Raw genomic sequence first — 24120 nt, 5'->3', positions numbered from 1 at the left:
AGGCTAATGAGGACGATTTCTTGCTATAAATGATTCATTCTGCACCGTTCTGGGAACATGTGAGGATAGAAGTGGGTGGTTCGGGGGTCTCTCTGGACGTTTTGAGTTATTCTGGGAGATAATTAGTGCCTGTGTTTTGCCTGCACTGTCACGACTCAGCGCCGCGCTGCTACGGGTGCGGCGGTACTTCACCTGCGGCGAACAGCACGGCGGTGTCCCCTTCCTTATCCAACAGAGGGAAAATATCCACACGCGCACGCACGCACGCACTCATCCACTTCCGGACACGACTGTGCCAATCCAACCCTCCGTCCCGAGTTTTATCGTGCGGCGTGCGCAGATGTACCAGCGTTCGCAACGCTAAAGGACTAAACAGCGCGACTCTCGCAAAACTTAATTCAACTTTACCGAGGGGGAGAGCCGTTCGTCCGCCGCGCGCGCACACGGGAGGATCTCACACTCTCTGCTCGGTTTGAATGACAAAGGCGATCCCGTGGGAAAATCACGCGCTTTCACAAAATGGATAAAGGAACGGGACTCCGTCCTGTGATTCTGATCGTTGCTCTTGGTGAGTTGAGCAGTTCTTGATTAAGTAACGTGCTCGTTATTTTAATGTAACAAGTTGGCTTGGTTTATAAAAAAACGCGCGTGAAAAGTGTATGTTTGCCTTTCATTGATTTAGATAACAACTAACAAAAGCGTTCTAGTCACTTTCTTTTTTATTGCAAACTCTAATGCGGTTGTTTATTGTATTATTTTATGACAGAATTCAGCTTGATGTTTTTCATACCGACCTCAAATTTCAGTCTGATGAGGTTATCGTTATCGGTTTATATAGACCATTTATACCGTTAACCAACAATATTACATTGGTCTGTTAATGAGCGTAAGAATATTCATTTGTAAGATTTATTGCGTTTTTTCCCTTCACTGTATATCCCCAAAGCCAACCTTGAGGTGCACGTTACTGTACGTGTGTGATGTACAGTGTGAATGCTCCAGGACTCGGTCGTCTAATATTGCCTACATGCCAATCGCCAGAGTTTAGCTTCTAATTTAGGGCTGTGAAGTGATCCAGGGGTTAGCCTGGGTGTAAAATATGTTTACTGCAAGCAGATAGCACAAACCTGTTTTTCAAGAATCGTGTTTACCTATATTAGTGGTTCTTATGTGGTTTTGCTTTAGGACTGTGGGCGCATAGTGCCAAAATAGTTTCTCATACAAAAGTAACAAAATGGCCTTAGAGTCAAACTATTACATTTGTTAATGAAACTTATAAACTGCATCCAACAACTTTTAAAATGTCATGCTCTAAAACATACTTGTCTAAAAAGCCCAAAGCACCAAAGCCAAATTTTACTTTTGACTACTAGAGATACGAGAAGCATTTTCTTCCTTATACAACTATTTATTTTTTTCATCATAACAGTGCATGGCTTTAGAGTTTCTGTTTAGTTTCCCTATTAGTTTTTTCTTTTTTTGGTGATGTGTTTCAGCATGTTCCTATTCATTATCATTCATGTAATCAGCTCTCATCTGCTTTCACTTACCGACTTTCATTGTGTCCTGTTTTAATACTACAGCTTTTGACCTCCATTGCATGACCCTTGCACAGCAGGGTTATTTTACTATACATTTTGCTAGCTTCTACTATGTTTGTCTTCTGTTCCTTGAAGTAAGTCTTCCTCCTTACAAGAACAGCCGATCCCTCATGAAGAGGCAAGTTTTTACACGCCACCTTCTCTCAGTTTTGGTTTATGTCCCTCTGCTCTCCTTTTCAGCTTGTTTCCTCCAGTGTAATGTTCCAGCTCATTCTTTGGCTTGTTTTACGCTAGTGAATTTTCTCTCTTCAGCCGCCATGCTGATATAATTTGTCTCAGAGCACTTAATTCCCAACCCAATAAAATGTTAATATTCACTTTTAGATGAGATGGCGTGTTTTCATTCCGGTGCTTTGAACTCATCCATGACCTAATATGGTTATTTACAATTAACATTTCCATAAATAGACACATCTCTTTGAGGTCATATTTGTGCTAGTGTAGCTTCCAACAAAACCTTTAACAGATAAACACGTTTATTGTTTTATTTTTAGGAAAAAAAACCAGACCAAAAATACTGATGACTCATCCTGCACTCATTTGCATTGTATTTGATCATACTGTTACTACAGAGCAGTTTTTTCCTCAGTACGAGCTCCTGTATTTAATTAATACTGAGGCATCTTCTCTTCTTCTCTCAGTGTCGTTCTGTGAGGCCCGTGTGGTGAAGGTTCCGGTCGGTCCTCTAGTCCATGTTGAGGGGCAAGCTGTCTCCATTCGCTGTGATGTGTCCAACTACGAGGGAACCCGAGATCAGGATTTTGAGTGGGCTTTGGTCCTTGCCGGAGAAAAATTGCTCTCGCTCGTCTCCACTTTTGACAGTAATTTTGTGGACCCTTCAGTGAGGGACCGGGTTAACAGTGGTGACATCAGTTATAATAAGCTGGGAGATGCTGCTATTGAACTCAAATTCAAGAAGGTCAGAGCAACAGACAGTGGATTGTATCGCTGCAGTACTCCGAGCACTGATTCAGTCATCAGCGGGAACTACCATGCCGATGTGGAGCTCAAAGGTGCGTCAAGTCTTTTACTTTTTAAAGATTATTATTTCACTCTCAGAAATAAAGTGTGCAAAACCTGTGTCCAAAACATTCTGGCGTTGCACCCTCCATGGGTACTGTAAAATACATATTACCACCAGTTCATCTTAGAATGTCATAGAAAAGTTCATTTATTTCAGTAATTCAGCTTAAATTGTGAAACTCATGTATTAACTAAAGTAGTTTAAGTTTCTTTGTTTATTTTAATTGTGATGATTTTGGCTCACATTTAACAAAAACCCACCGATTTAATCTCAACAAATTAGAATATAGAGACATGCCACTCAGCTAATTAACTCAAGACACGTGTAAAAGTTTCCTGAGCCTTCAAAACGGTCTCTCAGTTTGGTTCACCAGGCTACACAATCATGAGAAAGACTGCTGATCTGACAGCTGTCCAGAAGACAATCACTGACACCCTTCACAGGGAGGGTAAGCCACAAACAGTCATTGTCAAAGAAAGTGGCTGTTCACAGAGTGCTGTATCCAAGCATGTTAACAGAGAGTTGATTGGAAGGGAAAAGTGTGGAAGAAAAAGATGCACAACCAACTGAGAGAACTGTAGCCTTATGAGGAATCACAAGCAAAATAGATTCAAGAATTTGAGTAAACTTCACAAGGAATGGACTGAGGCTGCGGTCAAGGCACCAAGAGTCACCACACACAGATGTGTTGGGCAATCTGGCTATACTACTGAACCACAGACAATGTCAGAGGTGTCTTACCTGGGCTAAGGAGAAGAAGAACTGTTGTTGCCCAGTGGTCCAAAAGCCTCTTTTCAGGTGATAGCAAGTTTTGTATTTCATTTGGAAACCTAGAGTCTGGAGGAATCATGGAGAAGCTCATAGCCCAAGTTTCTTGAAGTCCAGTGTTAAGTTTCCACAATCTGTGATGATTTGCAGTGAAATGCACCCATTTACCAAGAAATTTTAGAGCACTTCTTCCTTCTGCTGACCAGCTTTTTGATGATGCTGATTTCATTTTCCAGCAGGATTTGGCACCTGCCCACAATGCCAAAAGCACCAAAAGTTGGTTAAATGACCATAGTGTTGGTGTGCTTGACTGGCCAGCAAGCTCACCAGACCTGAACCCCATAAAGAATCTATAGGTTATTGTCATGAGGAAAATGAGAAACAAGAGACCAAAAGATGTAGATGAGCTGAAGGCCACTGTCAAAGAAACCTGGGCTTCCAAACCACCTCAGCAGTGCCACAAACTGATCACCTCCATGAAACACTGAATTGAGGCAGTAATTAAAGCAAAAGGAGCTCTCACCAAGTATTGAGTACATGTACAGTAAATTAACATACTTTCAGAACATACTTTCAAAAATGTTTTTTTTAAATTGGTAATTAATAATATTGTAATTTGTTGAGATTGTGAATTGGTGGGTTTTTGTTAAATGTGAGCCAGAATCATCACAATTAAAAGAACGAAAGAATTAACCTGTTTCAGTCTGTGTGTATTGAATTTAACACATGAGTTTCACAATTTGACTTGAATTACTGAAATAAATGAACTTTTCCACATTCTAATCTGAGATGCACCTGTACGCTACGGTACTAATGTTCACCCCAAAACAAGCGTATTTATTCACATTATCATCCATTTAGTATGTATTTAAATTGGAACAGTGAGTTCAAAATGACATTGTTAATGATGGACTTTTGATATATTAAGCGATATTTTGGCATTTAAAAATTATTGCTTAAGAACTATGCCAATTAACAGAAGTGGCCGTATACTGCCAGTTCCAACATTGAGTAAATATTGTTTATCACAAGGGTTTGTCCATACTCTGTTTTAAAGTATTTTAAATGAGCAATATCACTCTCATGAGTGTAATATTGTGTAATACTGTGTTTATACAACAGTTCAATGTGCCATTGAGCTGTTGTATAAATACAGTATCACAATAAATGCATTATAAAAAGTGTCTTTAAAACCCATTCTTTTGTTCAATCCGTTCCAAATTCCTTCCTTCCTTCCATCCAAGCCTCTGATCTTAATTTGAAATCATCACTTTAGAACTATTAACAAAGGAATGTTGAGTTGCTTCATTAAAAGCGTATTGTATTGCTGTCTTAAAAGCTGTCTATTATGTGTTGCCCTGTGCTGTAGAAATCTGTGTTGGCACTTACGATCCTTGTTGGTCGATCAACTGGAACAGCAAAATCTCAATTCCAAAGAAACCTTAACTTATCTAATGGAAATGAAAATAAGATTGCAGAGGCCTGTTTTAACTGCCTAATACAAACACAATCAAGCTGAGTTAAAAATAAAAGACAGGCTACTCCTACACTTCAACTTCTTAACCCTGCAAAGCCTGACATGTTAAATCATTTAAAAAGGAAGTATAAAAAAATAGTCTAAATGTTACATGATTGTTATACATCATTGTTTTATAACTCATACTCATAAAACAAATCTCCTAAATTGTACTTACAGACCCACGCTGAGGAAAAGTTTCCAGCTTGAAGCAGTTGCTGATATTTATATGAACAAAATGAAGAAGAACTTTTGATTTTAATCAGCTTGTAATTTAACTCAGTGAGATCTTTTAAATATTGGTTGTCAATCTGTTACCTCCTAATAAAATGATGATATTTAACTACTTAGATTTATGCTCAACATGTAATGCAGTGCAATACAGTGATGGACAGCTTGTTTCAGATAAGATATAGTAGGTTTATGAAGTTAAACAAGGTTGCACTGAAAGTTTAAATGGAACATGATGCACTGCAAGGCTTGAACACAAAAATACAAAGACTTATTCTTTGTTCTGTCAGCTAGAGTTAAAGCCTGTGGAGCTTAATGGAGGAGCTCTGAAGCTTTTTTTTGTAAGATAGCATTCTGATTTTATCACTCCACTCCACTTTTGGAGATGGACGAGATGAATTCTTCCATACCAACAACCACAAAATAACAGCACAATCAAAGCACCGAACAACACAGGGAGTATAAAATATGAGGTTGTGTAGTTAATAGATCATAATAATTACTGAATTGTTACATCAGACTGCATAAGATTATATCTGACTGATCCAGCTTTATTTGTAGATTCTCTGGGCCAGTCAATGATATAATGATCATATCTGTGTGAGCTTTTCCTTTTGATTTCTAGATTTTTTTCCCCTCTGGGAACCGTTTGGTGCCGGGCCTTAGAGAGGACCTTTAAGGAAGCAGCCACCATTAGGAATTTCCCTAAAACTTTAGCCAAAAGAGTGCTTACTTTATTTACTATGACACTGACAGACACATAGTGTGAGAAAAGTTAAGGGTCAAATGCAAACCAGTTCTTAGTGGTTGTTTTAGCTGATGTTGTGATGTACTAGTAACCACACTCCTTTTCCTGTAACAAACATGTGAGGAAATGAGTGTTAATAACTCATAACAAGAGTTTCCCTTTTAAGCAATTTAATGCATACTTACAGAATAATTTCTAAACATAATATCCCCAGACCTTTATATCCAATTAATGCTTTATCTGTTATGATTTTGTTAAAACGAAGTGTGTAACTTCTGCAGCGCTAGTGGCAACAAATAAAATGTAAATTAGTTATACTGCCTGCTTTAAAGTGTTATTTTTTTTTTTAATGTCTAGTGATTGGGGACAGTCTGAAGGTGGCTCCAGCCATCCCCAAGTCAGCGGTGTCTGAGGGAGAATCAGTGGAACTCCAGTGCAACACGACTCGGGGCTTCACGGAGCACACCTTCCTCTCCGTCACTTGGTCCATCAGGAAAGGGAGCAACCCCTTGGAGGAAGTCTTGACGTTCGGACCGGATGATAAGATCAAAGTAGGGCTCGGCTACACTCAGCGCTACGCAGATGGTGGACTTCAGTTGGACCTTCGTGGAGGTGGTTTTTATGGACTGGTCCTGAAAAGAGCAAAGCCGTCAGACCAAGGGGAGTATGTTTGTACGGCCCAGGAGTGGGTTAGACAGGGTGAAGAAGGGAAAAACTGGCGCAAGATTCTGGAGAAGTCTGAAGAAATGGGAAAGGTGGTTGTCACACCCACAGGTGAGTCACATCTCATTCTCTTCTCAGTTCCTCTTTTATACAAGTTTGTCAGTTGTGAATACAATTATGGGTTTTGATTCACGAAACATAGGGCCACTGATGACTCCATTGACAGAGACATTGTTTTAAAAAGAATAGGCGGTTTTATGGTGTGTTATAGCCTTCTATTAAAATATGCAGTGCTATTACAAGATATGATTATTCTCCATTTTTGATGACTTGAGACTGTGAAGTTGTAATGACATTTCCAGTAAGATAAAATAAAGCACAACAGTGATGTCCCCTTATTCGAGTAACGAGTTTATTCGTTTTTTCTTTTTCATTTGATTAATTTTCATCCATTTTTAGGCTGATGCTATAAATAAATACATAAATAACTTTAGCAATAAGTTTAAAGTTTAGAATGTCTAGGGATATTACGTTATTTGCAGTATTTCATGGAAGTAGGAGGAGCGTGGCAACAGCAACTTCTGCCATTGGTTGATTTGTCTTATGGATTATGGGTAATGTAGTCCAGCAGAAGTGATGGTATTTAAAGTTCATTTTATTTATTAAATTCAAAAATGACACTGATAATTTGCCTTCTGGAGAATACTGTTTGTAAATAACTTCAGGGGTGGAAGTAAATCTGTCTTGAAAGCATTTTTTGTTAAATCAGTTTCTCTAAGGACAAAATTAGTTAATTGACTAGAAAGCAAACCTTTTACGCTGTAAAATTTCCATTAAATAAAAAAAAAGCAACCAACAGGAATGCATTTTTGAGCTTTCTTTTTGACTTAAAAAGTTGTTAGTAGTCAGTTGAGTAAATTATCAAGTACTTTAAAACAATACTTAAAAATTCTAAATAGATGTTTTATACTTTAATTTTAAAGCAAGTTATAATTCATGTTTTGACCTAACACAAATGACGTGGAGTTGATGTTGCTGTTATTTCAGGTAATTCCCCCAGCCACAATGCTTACCACTGGGCATATTCAGTATATGAGGTTCAAGTTTAGTTTTTACTAAAAATAATTTCTCAAATCAAATGAAGACTCGCTATGATAGCCGTAATGTCACTACAGTGGGGAATTGTTTTGCCTCAAAATCTTTGCTGAAAGAGGAATCAGTGATCAAAAACACATTGTCTAACTAACATAATATCACATTTAAATGCTTTAAATAATTCATTAAAACCTGTTCACTCTGGTATTTGTATTTTGTGTCCAATATGCATTAGAAAATATACTGTTGGTTTGCCTGGAGTCTGAGATTAGCATGGTTGTCTGGGTTACAGAAACCATTACTTTATCTCTTTGTAATTTATGCTGGGATTTGTAAGAGAAATTATTGCCTGTAGACACCAGACAGGAGACAATGCTGCTTTCTAAGTCCCTGTTATTATGAAGCCTTAGGAACAATGATGGCAGACTCGAAGGGATTTCAAGACTGTAGCTGTGACCTTTTTATAGTATTTTATTAAAAGCGCTCCTGCCTGTTGATGTTCTTTCATGTGGCTCTCTCATTTTAGTAAATGTGTTCATTTTATCTCAGCGTGACTTGAAGTTATAAAGAGGCCCTGAGGGATTACAGATATTGGCAATGCGTGATTCTATTCAAAGTCGTAATATCTAAAGATGCCCAATGTAGATCCAAAATACAGTCTCGGTTTATTTAAAGGTCCAACTCTGGCTATTAATTAACTACAACTTTTGCCTCAATAAAAAAATAAAAAAATACATTAAATGCGTGACCATGTTCTACATCCATAGGCCTAAACTTGAAAACAACTAGCTATTAATAGGCTATATATACACACATATACACATATGCATGTATATATTTTAATAGTTAGTAGTTTTTAAGTTTAGGCTTATGGATGTAGAACATGGTCATGCAAGTTATGTTTAGGTACTAATAAACAGCCAAGGCGTTATTGATAGCCATGTTAATAAGCATTTAAGTAATAATGATAATTAGTTACATGATATTTGATGAATGTGATGATTTTGGTTTGTAAATATTATTTTTCCCTGATTTATTGCACCTCTGTCCTCCCCTGTTTTGTAGAAATAACATGTGTTTCTGGTGTGCGGATCACATCATTTTGCTAGTTATAGTTTACTGACAGCAAACATGAATGGAAAACAGTTTCAAGACATTTGCTCGTAATCAGTTTTTCCAGTTTCTATCTCGTAATCAGTTTCCATCTCTGACTCAAGACAAGAAACCCCCCCAGGGAATAGAAAGTCCCACACACTTCCAGAAGTGCAAACATACATTTTCCCACAGCATACTCTACCTTGTCCTTCCGTACTTCACCTGTAACTATGTAAGATTGCTGTCAAAAGTACCACAGAAAGTACCGGCCGAAGCTTTAACAGCGGTGTGCTTGTGGGTAATGGAGCCAGTAGTGTTTGCTGTTGCCCCCGATGTTATCTCTGACCCTCTTACCGGCCTCCAGACTGCAGTGTTACAATGTATGAGGGATGTTTGAAGTTTACCAAGCAAACAGAGTCGCTGGCTGCCCTATCTGAGTGCATTGCATTTCACCCTTCACAAATGGAAAGCACATCTTGGTGAAGTCATATTTGATAAAAAAACGTTTTCTAAAGACTCCTACATATCTGTCACTTATGAATCAGCTTTACTTTTCTTCACTCTGTTGTATTGAAGTAAATTAAAATTGTGTCTGTGCATAGTTCAGTCCGGTTTCAGCAGAGGTGAATAATCTCTAACCTGTTGTTTGTCTGTGAATGATTGATCAAGTTCTTTTCCTGGTGTATCGGACAGTTACAGTGGATGAACTAATGTAAGGGACGAAGATTCAGTTTCTAAGGCTTTGCGGTGTCATATGATAGCAGGAAAACGTTTTGCATATGTAAAGTAGACCTGGACACTATAGGAACTGTTTTAAATGTGTTGTAAGAAGTACAAAAGTACAACACAAAGTCATGAAAATTGAATGCTATTCAAATACTTTTGCATTTCACACTGGAGAATGTTTCAAGGCTATTTTATGCATTTACATTTGTTCTTGTTACTTTATCTAAAGCAGCTTAAAAATAAGGAAAAATACAAACTGTTTTTCATAAGAGCCATCTGCAAGTATGCAGTTTGTATTTTAGAAGTATAAGCTAGCACGTAAGCTAGAAAGCAGATATAAGTTAATGTGCATCTTTGAAGTAAGTGTCCTTGTATATGATTATAGATTAGATGAGTGATTGCGAAAGAGGTGTGTCATCCATCTTAAGAAAGAGAACTCCTGCATTCTGCTTCTGTACAGAAAAGTTCTTCTTTAAATTTAGCTTTTTTAATTTGCTTGGACCTTTATTTTTAAAAATGCTGTGTGTGTGTGTATATATGTATGTGTGTGTATTTTCATCTCTTGATTAACAAAATTTTAATGGATTCCCAGCAAAAAGTCACTACACAAGTCAGGACTAATTAATTATTAATAGTCAGATATCACTTAAAGCATACAACAAAGTCTCACGGGTAAATCCATTTTCTGAGATGAAGTCTTTATATGAGTTATGGCTGTGAATGGTATGAAAACATATGAATGAAATCACACAAATTCCTATCAATTAGCCAATTTGCGAGACATAGCAGAGTTACGGCTAGCGATAAGACTGTGTTAAAACATAAAAACCCTCCATTGTTACATTTACGCCCTGCACGACGCATTAATGTACATTCAGGCTGTTAGTCTCACCACAGGATAATTATTACAGTGACATGAAAAGCATTATTCCATGATATAATGTTTTGTTTAAGTGGGCAGTAACTGGGGAAAGAACATATTTAAGAAGGTTAATTTCTTGGCTTTGTTATGAAAGAATATAGTGCCGGTAGCAAAGCCCTCCCTTCAAGTCTCCTCTCATTTTTTGAGGCATTCCTCTCTGTCTTTCATTCTAATGGCTCATTGTGAAACATTGCAACTGCTAATCGTAGAGCTCTGTCTCTGTTCAGTTTTTTTTATACTCTTTATTGCGTGCTTGCAGAGCTCAGACACACTGCTAGCTGTCTTTTTTTTCCCCCCATGTTTGCCGCTGGTGATAGAACCATGTCAAGGATTTCTGTGCAACATGCTGCTTTATTTTTGAAGTCTTCTCCCTCAACGTTAAATGTTAATCAGTGTTTTGCATATTCTAACTGCACTATGAATTCAGCTCGGGGAGTTTCCTTGTAGCAGGTTATTCAAAGCTACGCTACATAATACTGCTAAATGTAATGTGCACAAGGCTCAGACTTCAGAGCTTCATTTTTTTTTCCTTTCATAATCCGATGATAGCAGTTTTGTGAGATGTTTTTGACCACACAGTGCTGGAGGAAGTGCATGCATTTTCGATAGTTTGATATGGGTCAGTTTAAGATAAGGAGTAGAGGAACTGGTTAAGCATCTGGAGAGGCTAATTTTTATCAGTTCAGGTCCTATGTCTGTAGGAGTACGGTACTTGCAATAGGGAACTAAAAATGTGTTTTCTTACCAAAGAAACAGGTGTCTTCTCTCAAAGTACACAACAGCTGGGCATAATGTGTGACTGCAGAGGCAGTACGTGAGCTGGCCTGGTGTCAGATACACAAAGCCAGACCTGTGTGTGTGTGTGTGTGTGTGTGTGTGTGAGTTTTTCCATAGCTTGAACAATGACAGCTGAAAATTGATAGAATGTGCACCCTTGCCCTTCCCTTCCTATCCAGAGACAAAAAAACTAGGTCGACTACTGCACCTCTCCAGACACTATGACCGGGCGATTATATTTAAAACATTGTTTTTCATACTTTTGTGATGTATTTGATCTGGAATGGCAACTGATTATTTTTATTCAGAGATTGCAAACATTTCAACCAAAAGTCATTTGAAAGCAAGACTTCAAAAGTTTCATGCAAAACGTAAAACACTTTAAACAAGAGAGAACGCAATCTAACAGTTTATTCACTAAATCAACGCAAAGAAAGAGTTAAAAATGTTCACTTAGATGTACACTCAAATTCATAGTAAACTGTTTTAGCTTCACACACTACCATATATTTTAGGCTCAGTAATATTGTCGGTTACCCTTTATTTTAATAGTCCATTCTACTAACTAGAAGTAAACATACTTCAACTAATTCTCATCAGTGCAACTACATGTCTACCAACACTCAGAGTAGACTGTTAGGGTAGATTTGGGTTTAGTAGAAAATGCTGAAATACTTGTAAGTTTCTGATAGTCGGTATGTTCTGGGTCTATCAAAATAAAGTGTAAGAAGGTATTAGTATTAACAGTCTACTAATACTCGAATAACTGCTAGTTGACATGCGATTTACTTTTAGCAGAATTTCTAAATTGTTAAAATAAGGTGTTACCATATTGTTTTTTACATGAGTATATTTTAAAATGTAATTTTCCACTCTGATAAGCACTAATGCAACCAATAATGCATTGGTGGTACAAGTAAATCATTGAGTCAGTATTGAATACAATTTTTTATATGCTTACTGAAGTTAAAATTAGAGTGGAGTTGCAAGACAGGATGGTGAAATTAGTCTATTATTATTATTATTATTATTATTATTTATTATTTTTTTTTGTTGATTTCCCCAAAAATATGCTGTAGTGCTATTAAAACATTACTTGGATTGTTGAACGGTGGTTTTTGTTTGGCTGACCTCTGTGTTGGGAAATACATTGGAAATCTCATGAAAATATGCAGGCAAACGTTCTTCGTAAGTTGCTTATGTTTCACGGTCTGTGACTGAGATCTTTCTTTTGCCTTCTTCTCTCACAGAGCTGCAATTCAAGGTGAACCTGACACAATCTCTGAACCCTCAGTCGACAAGCGAGCCCACTGAACTGCGCTGTAAGGTGTTCGACCTCCTCCACCTCCAAGATGGCCGCCTGGGCGTGACCTGGTCTTACTCTACAAACGCTCCTGGAGATGTATCTCAGAAGAAAATCACTGTAGCCTCCCTGAATGAACAAGGAGCACTGATTGCAGGCAGTCAGTACCAGCAGAGGCTGGACAGTGGGGACATAGCAGTGACCAGGAGAGAGTCTAACATCTTCATTCTGCGAATGCTTCAGACTCGAGACGCAGACATGGGTTCTTATTCCTGTGTGGTCACAGCATGGAAGCCTGCTCAGCAGAGCGGATGGGAAAAAAAAGCAAAGGAGGTCCAGTCAGCGCCTGTCACTGTTCAGTGGACACCAAAAAGTAAGCTTTAAATTTGAGGTCTTTGTTTTTGTGAAGCTTTCTTTTGGGTCTGTTAAAATATAATTTGATTTTTGGCCATAAAATCATTTAACATTTTAAACATTCTTATGCTCTTTAAGCAAGTATGCAAGTACTTGGCTAACACATTTCAAAATGTTTGGAGCTGTTTAACATATTCATGTTCATTCAGTATACTGTGTTACTGCTCTTTATGCTAACAAAACTTGTACTTGTAGACCCTAAGCCTCAGAGAAACAAGTGTGCATTTTTAAAACATTCTCTTTGAAATTAATTCTGTTTTTGTGGTAACTGTATAGCATAACTGTTGATGAGTAATTAGCTGTTGAATTGAATTTACTTATTGTAGAGTTACCAAAAGTTATGTACAAAGTGGTCCACTAGTTAATCAAGTTATCTCGTCTTGTTTATTGGGTAAATTAAATGTTTCCTTGTGCATTTGTATAATTTACACTCATCTTTGCATTTCCATCCAGCATTCCTCACTTCATCAAAGTTAGAAATGCAACTTGTATTTTGTATTGCATTCAGACCGCACAGTTTGAATAGCCAAAAATTGGTTTGTTCTCTTAAACTTTAGAGTTGTAGGTTTCCGGCCTTTAGTAACAATGTAACTAACTGTCCCCAGCCTGTTTTTAGGATTCATGTCACTCTTCTGATATATCTGATATGAGCTAAGTGCTCCCAGCAACTGTAACAGTTTTAAAAAGCTTGCATCAAAGCTTTAATGTTTAAAAGTCTTCAATGTCTCTCATTTTTCAGCTCTCAATAAGAGATTAGAGTAAATGGATTTAATTGTGTTTTTTGCGATGTGAAGACAGATTTAGCTCACAATGGCTGTTCTGTCTTGGTCTGGACCTTCTCCTTTGCACTCTTCATTTCACTTAGGCTGTGTTCTGACACAATTTCTGATACTGATGAAACGAACATGGTGGCAACCACCACATAAGGGGCAACTGCGTCTTTTAAATCTGTTAGCATTGTTTTAGTATTTCTGAAAGGATAAATATGGGGAAAATGTCAAATCTGGCACACTAATTGAGGAATGTCTAAGCATTCTTGATGGCAATTTTGGTCTCAGTTTAATGCATGTGATCTTTTTAGTTCCAGTTTTGCAAGTTGTAGCCCATCGTGTGAGAGAAGCCTCGACAGGAGGATCCACATTTGAGATGAGCTGTCTGGTGACTGGTCAGAGCCTGAAGAATCCCGGCTACTCTGTGCTCATCCGCTTTGAGGAGACCTTGGGAGGAAAGTCCCATAAAGTGTTGTCACTTAACCAGGACTCAGTCTTGCAGTTAGAGGAGTGGAGCGAGCCGAGCCGCATCGACAGCGTGGTTCTGGAGAAGACCGGGCAGCTCGAGTACCGCTTCCGCTTGTATGGGGCCCAAGTCACAGATCGTGGGTTCTACTATTGTGATGTCACAGCCTGGACACGGGATCAGAGCCAAGACTGGATCAAAGCCGTCAGTGCGGAGTCCAACAAGATTGAGATCACTTTTGTACACACAGGTATTATCATGCTAACTACACTATATTCAGCGAGCTTTAATAGTCTGAAGGATGATACTGAATTGCCTGTGGGGTATGTTTACAGCTGAGGTCATGTTACCCTCTCATACGCTTTCTGTAGTTCCTTTTTTCTGTCTGATTCTAGATGACTAGACCTCTATAGTGTCTCCCTCAGGGCAGATTCCTGCTGCCTACAGAGACTCTCTTTTTATCTCTCACTCTCTTTTGTACAGAGGCAGCATTTTAAAACATCGCAGACACGCTCCCGTGTGAATTCTGGTTCTAAAAACTAAAACCAAATTCAAATGTATCCCTCACAGTAAAGGTGATCCCGTAATAGGAAAAATAAAACCAAGATGGCAAACAAAACAATTAAAATGTGCTGCAGAGGTGTTGCAGTTTTGTTGGACAGCGCAGTTTTTGGTTTATTGAGGAACAAGCTTTGTGATCAGCAAAAGTTTGATTCTTACATGCTTTGTTCCTCATGATAATCTTCCCAAATGAGAGTAGTTTTATGAATTTTATAGCCTTAATAATTTAGTCAGCAGAAGTAAAAAGGCTATAGTCAAACTGCACCTCGGTCCCATGACTTTACCTTCGCTGTCACTATAACTTCTTATATACTTATAGCTCTTTCAGTCATTTTTAAAAAATAATTGACCTCTGTAATGCCATTTAGCCCCTTGTTAGGAACCATCTTTTTCATAACAAGTAAAAGCTTTTAAAAAAAATTCATACATATTAATGATGTATATTACGTTGTAGAATAAAGCATGAAAATATCTTGAACTTGTGTTCACTGCAGACTTTATTTTAGGCTTTTAACCAAAAGCCCAACTTCAGGAAAATGGAACCAGAAGTGCTAAAATATTAAATTGTTTCTAGGTATATAATGAAATTTCAGTAATAACAAATTCAGACTGTTCATTGTTGCCACTATTGAGGTTTGATTAAATTTTTTGTAATATTTAAAAAATTTTAAGTTTTCGACATAAAGTTGACTTTCAAAACTTTCTCATGCAGGCCCAGTGTTCAACATATCCATTCATTCAGACGCAAACAATGTGTTGCCGGGGGACACAGTCCAAATGAAGTGCATCGTATCCATCCTGGAAGCGTCACCGAACACTGGCAAGTGCTGCTTGTCTACTGTCTATATTTTTTTATATATATATAACATAGTTTATAGAAGGATTAAGATAAATTAATTTCTAAACATTTAAATAAATGCCACTGAAGTTTTTCTCCTTTTGCAATTTCAAATCTTTCAAACTTTATTTTACGTTAAATAATTTGGTGATTTTATCTAATCCACTGGCATTCATTCCTTTTTAACTGTGGTTTATGTCCTAATGCTTTTCAAGATCACTATATATTTATTTTTTGACACATTGAAGAAATGTGCAGAATTTGGAGGGAAATATATTAAAATATTTGACGTTCCATCTTAACAGATAAGAGATTCATCCCCAGTGAACTTCAATCTCCCAGTCCATTTCATGTCACAATCTGATGTATAAAAGGAACAGAATCTCAGAAGTAACCAAGTGCTTTCTTAGGTATTTTAATTATTTAAAGGTTTTTTGTAAAACACTTTAGCTTTTCACCAGTTATTTTAGTGTCTTTTCGTTCCTGCTCAGTTTTTTGCCTTAGACCAGTCTGACCTTGTAGGCTGTCTTGGGTGGCATGTTTTAACAGCAATATCAACGTTTAACTTAACTTAAGGTATCTAAATTCAGTTTGTTTCCTTCAGTCTTCATTTTCTTCAAAGGCGTGTGCTGTTGTTCATGTGGGTGTGTTTCGTGGTTATTCTCAGTTGATATTAGCCTATAAACTAATCTCAACCAGTTGGAGATTATCACCTGAGCTTTACCCCCTGACTCACATCCTGTACTGGAGTGACAAAGCGTCTTTTTTTCTTCCTGAATCATTTTCTGCGTGTTGCTTAGTAGTTACTCACAAATACTGTATACTCAGTTATGAGCATTTCGCAGTTTTACGAAAACGTAATAACTTTACAATTGAGGCAGCTGAGCAGACATAGTTTTTGTAAAGTTAGCCTCTTGGCATTTTCGCTCAAACTCTGTAGAATGGAATTAAAAAACGTGATTTGGAGTGGAGAGGCCGTGTGTTAGATGTGAGTGGTTGGATGTTTCCTTGTTTTAGTGATCCTAGTGATTCAGAGCTGTGTGCTGCAGTTGGTCACATATCTTGCTCAGCCTGCTGTGATGGTATCAGTCAGAAATGTTGCACACTCGTGGTTGAATGTTGGGTAATACTCAGAACACGACGTAAAACGCTCCCTCATCGGTCTGTAGCCACAGGCAGGCACACACATGCTGTAGTCATAGATACATGTCGGCACAATGTTCACACTTCTCTTTTCAAAATACAGTATAGAGAAACAAGAGATGTTTTTGTGCTGCTTTATTGTTCGTTTTTTAAAAGATTACCGCCCTGAAGGAAGAGAAGTTTCTGTTTCTATTGTGTTTCTCTAAGAGTAATCCTCAGGGAGTCAAGCAGCAATAGACGGTATGTCACTGAGAATTTTCCTATTAAAGGATAGTTGACCTAAGAAAGAAAATTCAGTCATCATGTACTCACACTTAGTTCGATGTCATATTTTCCACACAACCCATTCACTATATTCCAAAGCTTTAACAAGTTTTGCTTATGCTTAATATTGTCATCATTTACTCATCCGAATGTTGTTCCAAACCACTGGGAATCAAACACCCCAATGACTTCCATTTTCAGTTAAACACTGAATACCGTTTATCATCTTTAATGTTCTACAGAAGAAATAAAGATGTACAGTTTTGGAACAACATGAGGGTAAGTAAATAATGCTAGAAATGTCATTTTTGTGCGACCTATCTGCCATGACAAAAAAAAAAAGAATACGAGTTGGAAATGAAATGTTCACCTACATTTGAATGAACTGTTCCTCTTCAGCATTGTATTGTGAAATCACATTACAATGTTTAATTTTTCATTTAATTCATAAATCTTAATGTCTACATTGCTTGTTCTTGCACACAGGCTGACTAATGTACTCAAGTAATGCAGCCAAGAACATGTGCTTCAGCTGAAAGGCAGCGGAAGGCCGGAAGATGAAAGTACCCATGAGTACCGTCAAAGTTACTCATGAGTTCGGAGAGGGTTTCTTCTTTTATTTTGGGCTCGATTAGAGCAGAAAGAACATTTCCTTGTTTTAAGGCTAATTTTGGCCTAGTTGTTGTTCACAGTGGTTGAGAATGAGCGCAGCGCTGCTCCCTTAAGGCTCCTTATGATCTCAGGTTCATAGAAAACGCCTGTGCAGTTTAACAGCATCCAGTGTGTTAAGTCCTACACAAAACATTTCATAGGCTGAAGGCACTATTTCAATTTAGGGATTTACATTTGGGAGGCCACTGTAAAACAATGGGATATGTGTTCACTGTCGTCATAATAATATCCTCTTTTTTTCCACTGGCTAATTGTTTGATAAATGATAAATACTAACTTGATAGCAATTTTGTGAATGCTCCGCCTGACTTTTGTTATCTGATCTTCATTTAAACTTTCATTTCATTTTATTTAATTTTTTTTAGGATTGAGATTATAAAATGAAGCTGTATTTCGGCTTCATATTATAAGCATCAATCATCATATTGTCATATCAATTCTTTTAAGTTACTGTAATTCACTGGTTAAAAAGTAACACCGAGTAGTGTGAGGATCACTTTTCTCTCTCTCTCTCTCTCTCTCTCTCTCTCTCTCTCTCTCTCATAGTTCATAACTGTACTGCCTCAATTCGATATCTACAGCTGCAAAACACTGAGTAATTAATCACCACAGACAGCATAAAGATCATCCAGCAAATGTGAGGAGGAATCAACAGCCTTTGTGCTTTTTGTCCACTTCGGCCTCGGAAGTGCTAGTCGGGACCTGTCATTCCTCATCTACTTATGAAAGGATGTGTGTATATAAAGCTGTTCAGGGCCACAGTGTCAAATGTATAATGGTTTCCACTAAAAATGTTAAGCAGCACAACTGTTTATAACACTGCCAATTCTAAGAAGTTAATCTGAGCACGAAATCGGCATATTAGAATTATTTCTGAAGGATGTGACACTGAAGACTGGAGTAAGGATGCTGAAAATTCAGCCTTGCTTCACAGAAATAAAAAATGCTGTACGTTTTTACCGTAGTTGAAATGTGGTTTTAGAAAGACATTTCTTGCCAAACCATGATAAATATTTGTAAGGTATATATACATAAAAAAAATGAAAAAAATGTAAGCCATGTCAGAGACAATCTGTATATACTGTAAAAAAAAAAAAAGAGAGAAGAAATAGCTAAAACAGTTTTTCACCAAAATGTCACAAACTCATAAATAAATATGACGATCCATGCACTTTAAGAATCATAAGCCGTATGCTGTTCACATGGGATTCTGCTATGAGATGAAGTCTTGGTTTTTACTTGATGAGTATCAGAATGCTGTGGTGAATTGTGGTGGGCTTGAGCTGCGCTCATGGTTGTCAGTTTCTGATTACCCAATGGCCTTCATTGAGATTCCACACATAGCAGTGAGGGCTGCATGCAGAGACCTGCCTGAGTCTGTCAGACTGCTGCTGCCTCGCTCTGGATCATCAGGGAGTGTATTTGGTATTAAGCCACTTGAAAGACACAGTTTAGCTTTGTTTTCTTTTCATACACTACTTGAATACCCTTGTGGTTATGGCACACACATGCTTGAATAAGCCGCAGCAACATCTCGGCTGTTTGTGTTGCAACGGATCGCTTATGAACAATCCACTTTAACATTCAGATGAAATTACCTCTCATGAATAAAGTCAGTGTTCAATACCACCTAAAACCCATTTACTTTCTATAATCAGACATTTATCAATTTTTGAGTGAAACAGGATTGTAGAGCAACACTTGATTAGACTGTGAAACAGAAGTTGTTTAAATGTCCATTTTGATTTCATGCTGGCTTAAGTAGTTTTACTCTGTCCGTTCCACAGGTGATATGGCATTTGATGTACGCTGGTTCCAGAACACACACCAGGCTTTAGATAACGGAGTCCAGCCTCTCATCAGTATGGACCGCTGGGGAGTGGTAAAGAAGACCGGCTCCAATGACACCAGTCTGGAGCGCACTGACCGACACACGTTTGTCCTGAGCTTGCACAAGATTCAGGATAGAGATGTGGGAGAATACTACTGTACCGCCACACCTTGGCTCCTGTCTCCTGCTACTGGTGCCTGGAACAAGGAGAAGGACCTAGCCTCGGCTTCAACATTTCTATCAGTCAAAACAGAATGTAAGAATCCTGGTTGTGTCTAGGGTGGGAATTGTTAAAGTCCAGTTCCATATACATGAGAAAAACAAAGCAAGCCTGGAAAACTTCTCTGAAAGTGTAACTTTAGTAGTTTCAAGTCCTGCTTCTGTAGAGTCACCGTTCTGCAGATTTTGCCTCCAACTCCATTTAAGCACACCTGAACCAGCTAATCAGTGTGTTATCGGGGTTGCTTTATAATCCCAGGAATGTGTATTGGAGCAGGGCTGGAACTGAAGTCTGCAGGATGGTAGCTCTCTGGGAGCAGGGATGGAGACCTCTGCTTAAGGGCCTGGATACTCCAAGCTGACGATCGGGCTGGTTTGTTTGGTGTTGTCCTCTTGTTGGGCTCATGTTGATGGGACCATGGTGAGAATGAGAATTATGACTGGATGTTCAATCAGTCCCCTAGAATTAAAGTTATTAAAGTCATAGAGATTGGTACAGGCTGTTTTCGTGTTGCCTTTTAGATAAATTGGGATAAGAGTGAATTGATGCTTTTGTCACAAACAAGCAAGTAAAACTTTCTGCACTCCATTATCATTAAATAAATACATTTTATTAGTTTGTGTCTTGCAAAAGACTTTAGTAATGACTAGTAATATCGCTTATGGACCAAGGGTCCTCAGTCCACTTTATACATTCTACTAAAAGTACGCAAATTTACAAATACATATCAACTAGCAGTCATTAGTAGACTGCCTGCTTAATATCTTCTAACACTTTATTTTGATGGGTACACAACATACTGACGATCAGAAGCTTATTCTACTAATCCTAAACCTACCCATAGTCTACTCTGAGAGTTAGTAGACATGTTGTTACAAATTAAGTAGAAATTGGTTAACATGCAGTTACAAAGTTACTTAGTATAGTTAGTAGAATGTCTAGTGAACTATCAAAATAAAGTGTAGCCTTCTGCTCTCCTGGAGGGCCACCTTCTGTCAGAGTTTAGCTTAAGCTCCAATTAAACACACCTGAACCAGCTAATCAAGGTTTTCGGGATCACTAGAAACGTGCAGGTAATCGTGGTGGAGCTAAGCTCTGCATAAAAGTGGCCCTCCCGGAAAAGACTGGCTATTAAAACATTTCAAGATAAAGCAAGGACCATCTGGGATGGAGAGTTCTGGAAGGTTGTATTTTTCTGTCACAAATTAAAGGTCCTAAAAGTGCTTGTGACTTCATATGCTCTCTTCACCGTTTATGTCTACGGGAACTCTTCTGAAATCAACATCCCCAGCTGCTCTTCCCAAACTTTGCTTCCCACAACTTTTTTTCTTTTTTTTTTATCTGGTGTCTTTATGATTGACAGTGATCATTCAGTTTGTTTTTCCGCAGTGTGGGAATCCTTGAAGATGCCAGTGGGATACGGCTTGGCTGCTGCTGTGATCGCCGGTGTTCTCTCTGTGCTGCTGGGTCTTGCTGTTGCTCACTGCTGTTTCTCCAGGAACCCCATACACACGCCCCGTCCCCGTAACAAGCTTATTGACCTAGAGATGGATTAAACCAGTCCCCTTTTGCACTGCTGTGATCCTGCCCAAACCACTTCGACCGACTTGATGTATTATGCTTTGGGACAGAATATGGATATGTACATTGTTTAATAAGAGATGGAGAACCTGACTATGTGCACTCTGAGGATTGAGCCACTCCAATTGACAGCTCCATATTCCCACTTGGGATGCAATAATACACTTATTATTCTCAGGAATAGAGCCCTGACGGCCACATCCAATGTTTATTTGTTTTGTTTTTTTCCCCTGACTGCTGATGGGATGAGAGCACCAGGAATGAAAAATTTTGTTGAGTGCAAATTTGGAGCTGCACAATGGCCCAAACCAGCAATGTTACAGTTTTTACGGCTGATTATGATGATTTTATAGCATTTAATAGAAAGGACTCTAAAGAGCCAAGAACTTGTCTGTTGTGAGTGTGGCACAAACTCCAATTTTAGATTGACCTTTTAAACCGCTGCAGTCCCAGAGGCTTTGATTGTCACATCGTCGGCGGACATCCGCCGTGCCCCCCACCCTGCCTGCCTGTCAGAGTTATGCTCGCAACAGTAGGGAACCTAATATGACTGACCACAGGCAAAAGGATATATGGCTGATGGATGAGTGCTTCAAGGCTGCACCGCATCATTCTCAGATCCAGAAGTGACCACTCGAGGGAACGGACCAAACAGGCTGTCAGTCCGTGGCTTGGCTTTAAGCGGCCTGCTTTAAAGATCGCTTGTCAGGCATTTCAAAGGCCCTGATAACTGATATCCACACTGTTGGCATTAACTCATTCCTCACTCTTTTTGCTGGTTCCAGTTTCCCAAACCTGCATTTTTGTCAGAAAGCACTCATTATACTGACACAACTGACCCGCACTGACGTTATTATTGTAGATCTTTTGTACAAATGCTCTCTTTATCCACAACGTGGTCAGATAAGTATTTCTGAGAAGGGAAACTGTTGTTATGAGCGTTTTACTGTATCTCAGAGTGAGAGAGCTATGCAGAGCCTCATTTATAGACAAATGTCAAAAGGAATTTCACCAAGATGTTTTATTGTAGTTCATTTATGGATATTATTAAATGGATGTTTTTTTTCAAAGAATTATTCCTTTTTTATTTTTAGTTGTGTGAAATTTTATGCGCTTTTACCATCTCTCTTAATAAGTATTTTTTCTGTTTTGTTATTCAATGACTGACATTACTAGTTCTCAATAGCAAACCAAGAAAACATTATTTCTCAATAATAAATAAAAAAATATATATATATAAGTGTGCTAATCTGAGATTTCTGTTTTTCCCACATCTGTTGAGTTGTCCCCTAACAGGGTTTTTTGTCGCATTATTTAATGAAGATGTGTTTTATATACATAAAGTTGCAGTCATATTTATTAACATTCCTCTCAACTGATGCTTCACAGTTTTTTTACTTTCATTTAACTTCTTTGACTTGAACGCCTTTGTTGCCCCAGATAGGTTAAGATATTTCTTGGTTCTGCTTGTTTTTAGACAAAATTACTACTGTTATTAAATATATAAAATTAACTAGTCCAGAAGTTTCAAAAGCAGTTTTTTTTTTTTTTAATTTGTAAAATCAATATAGATATTTAAATGTATAAAATAATATAATGATGTGTATTCAAGTACTTTAGTTATCCAGAACCATCCAGAATGTTAAATGGAAAGTTTCTTATGCAGATGTTTTTCTTTCAAGGAAAAAGCCCACCGTATAAGTCCGTTTCAAGCAGTTCTTATGAAATTTTCTTTCTAAAAGTGTAAGTTATACACTGATAATTTTCCCTCTTGATTTGGTCTGTTTGCAATGAATGTAAGCACAAATATGATATGTTTTATCTTTTGAAGAGTATTAAATTGTGGAAGACTCTCATGTATATAACAGTTTTAGCAAATTTTTGCACTCTTTAGCTAACCATTTATTAATGCTGCTTTTTCTTTGTCAATTACACAATTATTGATATTTGAAACTTTGTGAAGCATTTGATTCTAGTTTAGTTTCCCAGTTTCCTGTCTTGAAGATATTGAGTAGGTCCCTTTGTTGAAATCTAAACTGTCCTAGACATGTCTCTAAATATTCTACAACAGCTTTTCTTTAGATATTTACTCTAGCCTCCTTTCCTCTAAAGCATTAATGTTAGACACTAAATTACTTCATTGTAACCTTCTCTCAACAAGTCTCAGCATGGGATTTACTGTCCGCTTTTGAAAGCTTATGAAGGTTCTTAGTTATCCAGGTCATTGTGTGATTTCAGTTTGTTTCTAGAGCATCAGAACTTGTTAAACAAATTACAAGGTCTTTAAGCACCCAAAAGGCCTTGAGGAGGTTTGACCTTTGACACTGAGCTATGCCCTTTTACAGAGATGGTTTCATTTTCTTAATTTGCAAGCCTAGGCATTCATCGCTATCCCAAAGATAACAGAATACCCAAGACCTGTCACAAGTATAGTTTTGAATGGGGAAAATGCAACGTTTGAAAGGGTGATCAATCACAAGAAGCCCCGCCTTCTAAATAAAAATAGCCAATTGCTGATCTGGGAAGTCAGCGCGCCACTGCATCTGCCGCTAGAAGTTCCGGTTGCTATAGAAATAGTGAGCATTTGGAGACGCCCACCTAGGACTGTGCATGCGTACTGGCTGATCTCGCCTGAGAAATAAGCTTCTTTAATGCTATTTCAGCAAAAGTCGCCAATTTTTGCACAATTGTTGTCAGATTTCATTGGTGATTTCAAATATGAAATTTAATCATTTTATTTTAACAGTTTGGGAGAATTTTATGTTTCCCAAGACAAAGAGATAGGACCTGCACTTGGATGAATTAAAGAGATTTTGGCGATTCCTTATAATCCTGACTATCTAGTTCTATGTGAACCAGTGGGGCTTTTTGCCTTAACAAGAAGCTTTAGT

At 37.9% G+C, this 24120-nt stretch overlaps 1 protein-coding gene across 1 annotated transcript; it reads left to right on the top strand.

Annotated features, from left to right (window-relative positions):
* Nucleotides 1-220: 220 nt before the first annotated feature.
* On the top strand, nt 221-22302 carry LOC122351912 (prostaglandin F2 receptor negative regulator-like). Its single transcript, XM_043249326.1, has 8 exons — nt 221-568; nt 2243-2614; nt 6246-6662; nt 12417-12842; nt 13965-14369; nt 15393-15500; nt 19385-19684; nt 21038-22302. The coding sequence occupies exons 1-8, from the start codon at nt 520-522 to the stop codon at nt 21202-21204; spliced, it is 2244 nt and encodes a 747-aa protein (XP_043105261.1). The 5' UTR covers nt 221-519; the 3' UTR covers nt 21205-22302.
* Nucleotides 22303-24120: the final 1818 nt, after the last annotated feature.

Source organism: Puntigrus tetrazona, chromosome 9 (assembly GCF_018831695.1).
Source record: "Puntigrus tetrazona isolate hp1 chromosome 9, ASM1883169v1, whole genome shotgun sequence".
Taxonomy (NCBI): domain Eukaryota; kingdom Metazoa; phylum Chordata; class Actinopteri; order Cypriniformes; family Cyprinidae; genus Puntigrus; species Puntigrus tetrazona.
This window is presented reverse-complemented; position numbering and strand designations above follow the sequence as displayed.